General features: G+C 36.0%; 1 protein-coding gene across 1 annotated transcript in view; it reads left to right on the top strand.

Moving 5' to 3' along the window:
* Positions 1-978: 978 nt before the first annotated feature.
* LOC102755190 (chromosome unknown open reading frame, human C1orf141) overlaps positions 979-5213 on the top strand; it is a 32282-nt gene continuing 28047 nt past the window's right edge. Inside the window, exon 1 of the mRNA XM_006766916.1 lies at positions 979-1047. Within this exon, the coding sequence (XP_006766979.1) occupies positions 979-1047 (69 nt within the window). The remainder of the gene's footprint in view (positions 1048-5213) is intronic.

The following is a 5213-nucleotide window of genomic DNA, read 5'->3' as shown; positions in this document are numbered from 1 at the left end:
GGTAGGGAGAAAGTTAGGGGCACAGAAACGTAATGAAAGTTTTTAGTATCTGCTTTTTGCTAGACATTGTGCTTGGTGCTTTAGGTTGCTAAATCATTTAATTCTCAGAACAGCCCTATGAGATCAGTAATCTACCCATGTTATGGTTTCCCTTCATTTGACAAATATTTGTTGAGCACAGTATTTAGACTTCATTTTATAGAAAATGAAAAATAAATCCAAACTGGTCTATACATAAAGAGAGTTTATTTCATCGTGTAAACTGAAAAGGTCTAGCAGTAACTCTAGCTTCAGTGGGAGCTTGACCCAGGGGATTTTGTATTGTTTGTTTGATTTTTTTACAGTCCAGAAGGTTCTAACTGTAAAATAGTGTTCTGCTTTCAAAAGTAACTTTTTAACTTGATATTGTTATTTTTAGTAAGGACTCAGACTCTAATGTGCTTATAGGGTTGGCCCTGCAACCTTGAAATTGTTCATTGATATAGCCAAGTCTTTGCAATGAGGCTTATGGATGACTTATGGTGAGAGTCACCGGGACTTTTATTCTGCCCTAGTTGGCAAGTTCTCTATTTCACTGTGTTCTTTTTTAAAAAAAAAAAACACAACAACAACTGTCATTACTGAGCGAGTAATTAAGAACATGAACCCAAATTTCCTTTGAAAATCATTTTACTGAATTTAGATTTGGCAAGAACCACATATTAAAATAATTCACTCAATTTCATATTTTATCCCCCCAGTAAATCATCATGAATTAACATCATCTATCACAGATAAGCTGAGATTACTCCCCATAAAATGTTATAATTGGAAACATCTCCAGATTCAATTGTCATTTTCAGATCCTGGTTAGGTGCTGAGATTCAGAGGTGGGTAAGTCAATTGTTGCTTTCAATGAGCTTCAATACAGTGAGAAAGAGATTTGTCAGAGAGTGAATCTCCATAGCATGATGCCAAGCTCTATGGTGAAGCGCAGATATGCTTGAGGAAACGGCAGAGTGCATCCAGGGAATAGGAGTAGTAGAGTATTGCAGAAGACAGGATATGGTAGGAGATTAATTGGAAAGACAGACAGCCAGATCCTCAACGGTCTTTTCTTGAAACATCTTGTATGTCATCTGAAGAGTTTATGAGTTATTCTGCAGGTGATGGGGAGCAAGTTGAGGTTTGTGGCCTGGAGCTGGATTTGATCAGTGTCCTGTTTAAGGAACACAGTTCTGATAGCATTTTGAAGGATCAATAATTGAAGATAAGGAGGGGAAGGATAAGGAGACAGTACAGTACAATAACCTAGGGGAGGGAAAGTGAAAACCAGAAGGTCTGAAGGAAGACGATGGCAATGGAAATAAAAGTAAGGATTTGAAAGGTCTTGTCCAGTTGGGGTCAACATTGCCTCATTGTTCATGGAATTATGTGAAAGACTGTTGATCCATTCTGACCTCAAAATTCTATGAGTTAGTCTTCTCTGACCACAGAAGAACCCTATACTCTCAGAAGAGGGCATTTTCCCACAACTCTAAGTATATATAAGAATGCTTCAGACATATCTCTACATATTTAAGAAGTGAGATCATCTCTCCCACCCACCTATTATATCAGTTGAAATGAAGATAATTACTTAAGCACAAACTAATTTTGTTTTTGTTTTTTTTTGTGAGTTTCCAGTTTGGAAACACAGTAATGCTTATCACAGTAGTCTCCCTAAATAGGAGGCCTACACTTGTGCTTTATAGGACAGCACATTCTAGTTTCTGTTCACTGAGCTCAGAATAAGAATTTAATAGAAAACTGAGAAGTAAAACTGTGAGAAAACTAGAGAAGGAAAGGAAGCAAGATAATCAAATGACATGGTACAGACGATACTGAATTGCCATATCAAAATAGAAGATACTGACTTGCTGAATAAATTCTTATTGTTTCCTAAGTTACAAGGATTTAGAGTAATTGAAGAAATATACTGTGAAGGAAAAAAGTAGGCTGTCAGATACATGGATATCATTGTTGATTGCATGTGGCAGGTATGATGAAAAAAAAATGACATACAGATGAAGAACATGCATTTCGCAGCACTAATAGATAATATCACATATCTTATTCCTAACTTGTAAGTATATCATTACTTATATTTATTTCTTTTATTTGCCAAACATTTATATGTTGCCAGGGATGATAGGTAGGCCCTGAGCAACAGATGAATGGATTACTCTGATGAGATGTTTGTTGTGAAAGAGAGGGCTAAGGGACTGCCTGGCTAAAGGAACCAGACAGCCTCAATTGCCTGCCTCGTTAGGCTTTTATTGTAACAGCAGTTTGAAATAAAGTTTATCTTTTAGATACAACCAGTAGGGTAAGTAATATTGGGAGGACACATGTGTCTGTAATGTCCTTTAAGTAAGGACACCTAAAGATTAAGCATAAAGATTCCAGTAAACTCCTGGGGGTCTGCATGTACACAGACCTGTTTGGAAAGGTCAAGGGATAATTAGGGGCACCACCTTTGGCACTCCCCTAAGTCTCACCTAAGTCGGAATCCCCATAAACAAGGCAGGTGGCCTTCCACACACTTCTCCTCCTTACAAACTTTCCAATCAAGTCTCATGCTTCCCCACAATATGTTACTAACATTCACTCGATAAACCTCATAACAACTCCATGAAGTATGTACTTTTATTATTCCCATTTTACAGATGGGGCAACAGAGAGTTTAGGCAATTAGCCCATGGTCACACAGCTGGTAAGTAGCTGAGCCAAGGAGTCAAACCCAGGTATCCTGACTTTAGCATTCATGTTCCTAACTAGACACTATGCTGCCTTTCAATGTTTGAAGATGGGAGAGAAAGAAATGTTCTTTAATACTATGGCTTGATATAGAAGGACCTCAACAGAACTCTATCAAAGATTTGTGTATTCTCATAAGTGTAAATGCAGGCTAAAAGAAATCATAGCATTTACAGTTGTCCATTTCCTCTATTGCTGATGGTTAATTCATTCATTCAGGTTGTTAGGTATTAGGGATGCAAAGATGAATTAGGCATGGTTTCTACCTTTAAGAAACACATAGTATAGAAGGGGAATAGAAGTGCCATATTAACAGTCTTGGATCACTGATCATTAAATTTTAATGCAACTGATTATATAAATGTGAACTCTTCACATTTACTCTTATTAAAATATATTATGACAGCCCTGACCAGTTTGGCTCAGTGGATAGAGCGTCAGCCTGCGGACTCAAGGGTCCCAGATTCGATTCCGGTCAAGGGCATGTACCTTGGTTGTGGGCACATCCCCAATAGGGGATGTGCAGGAGGCAGCTGAACGATATTTCTCTCTCATTGATGTTTCTAACTCTCTATCCCTCTCCCTTCCTCTCTGTAAAAAATCAATACAATATATTTTTTAAAAATATATTATGACAAAAGAAAATAGATATAAATCATGCTGTATATTCTTCAACTCACCTTTATCATACATTTAAAAATTCTGAGGGCCCACACACATCTGAAAGTTCTGATTATGTGACTTTCAACCTAAAAGCTTTGACCTCTAAAATTCTATGATTTATTCCATGATCTATCTATACAGGTTTTTATTTTTTACCTAAAACAGTAAAATAAAGGTGAGTCTCTTCATTCATGCCTAAATAGTCAATGATATGTTTAAATTGTTTTATTTTTCTCCTTTTTAAATAGGAATTTACTGACTGACAATGGCAGAACAAATTGTAGAGAAGTTAGAAATTCTAAACCAGCAAGCAAAGATACTCTTGGCCAGAAGAATAAAGGTTTGTAAAATAAAAGCTAATATTTAATTTAAGTATTAAAAGGTTGTCATTTCCAATGTGAATGATTATTTTTACTTTTTAGTTAATATGAAGATATAAATTAATTTGCAAATAACAAATGAGTATATTGAGTCATCTATGCAAGTGGATACTACAAAGAAATAATTAGATATAAGGTAACTTCTAGATAGGTGACATATTAGCTTATGATATATTTAAACTGCTTGAGATACTAGGCAGGCAAATAGTAAATGTGACACCTGTTATTCTTACTAATATGTTAAACATGTTAAAAATTATTTACTTGGTGCCTGACTAGTGTGGCTCAGTAGCTAAGCATTGACCTATGGATCTGGAGGTCACAGTTCAATTCCCAGTCAGGACACATGCCCGGGTTGTGATCTTGATCCCCAGTAAGGGGCATGCAGGAGGCAGCCAATCAATGATTCTCTCTCATCATTGATGTTTCTGTCTCTCTCTCCCCTCTTCCTACCTCTCTGAAATAAATAAAAATGTTTTTAAACAATTATTTACTTGGTTTATTAAAAGGAAGAAAATATTTGGTATTTGGTATAGTTACCAAATTAAAAATAAATAAGACTTATAGAAATTAATCTAAGTAAAAAGGTAAGACTCCTATAAAATTCAATAAATGAAGGGTGATAAAGAACAACAAACAATAATAAATCCTCACAAAATAGATTTTTAGTACATATGAACAATTTAATTTGTTTACACAAAAACTTGGAAAATAATACAACAATGTGAATAAATGAGGCATAGATAAGAGCATGCAGGAGAAATCCAGGAAGACACCACAGAGAGGAACTCAAGTGAACAAACCTCTTTATGAAGGTGGATTGCCTCTCTGCTTTATTAATGACCAAGAATGAGATAACAATATGTAAATCACTTTGGTAATTGCTTTTTCTAAAAAGTAAATCTTTATTGTTCAGATTATTACAGTTGTTCCTCTATTTACCCCCATAGCTCCCCTCCACCCAGTTCCCACCCCACCCTCTACCCTTACCCGCCCCCCCTCCACTGTCCACATCCATAGGTGTACGATTATTGTCCTGACTCTGCCCACACCGCCTCACACTTCTACCCCTCACCCCAGAATTGTCAGTCCACTCCCTTTCTATGCCCCTGATTCTATTATATTCACCAGTTTACTCTGTTCATCAGATTTTTTATTCACTTGATTTTTAGATTCACTTGTTGATAGATATGTATTTGTTGTTCATAATTTTTATCTTTACCTTTTTCTTCTTCCTCTTCTTAAAGAACACCTTTCAGCATTTCATATAATACTGGTTTGGTTGTGATGAACTCCTTTAGCTTTTTCTTGTCTGTGAAGATCTTTATCTGACCCTTAATTCTAAATGATAGCTTTGCTGGGTAGAGTAATCTTGGTTGTAGGTCCTTGCTA

This window comes from Myotis davidii, unplaced genomic scaffold (genome assembly GCF_000327345.1).
Source record: "Myotis davidii unplaced genomic scaffold, ASM32734v1 scaffold122, whole genome shotgun sequence".
Classification (NCBI taxonomy): domain Eukaryota; kingdom Metazoa; phylum Chordata; class Mammalia; order Chiroptera; family Vespertilionidae; genus Myotis; species Myotis davidii.
This window is presented reverse-complemented; position numbering and strand designations above follow the sequence as displayed.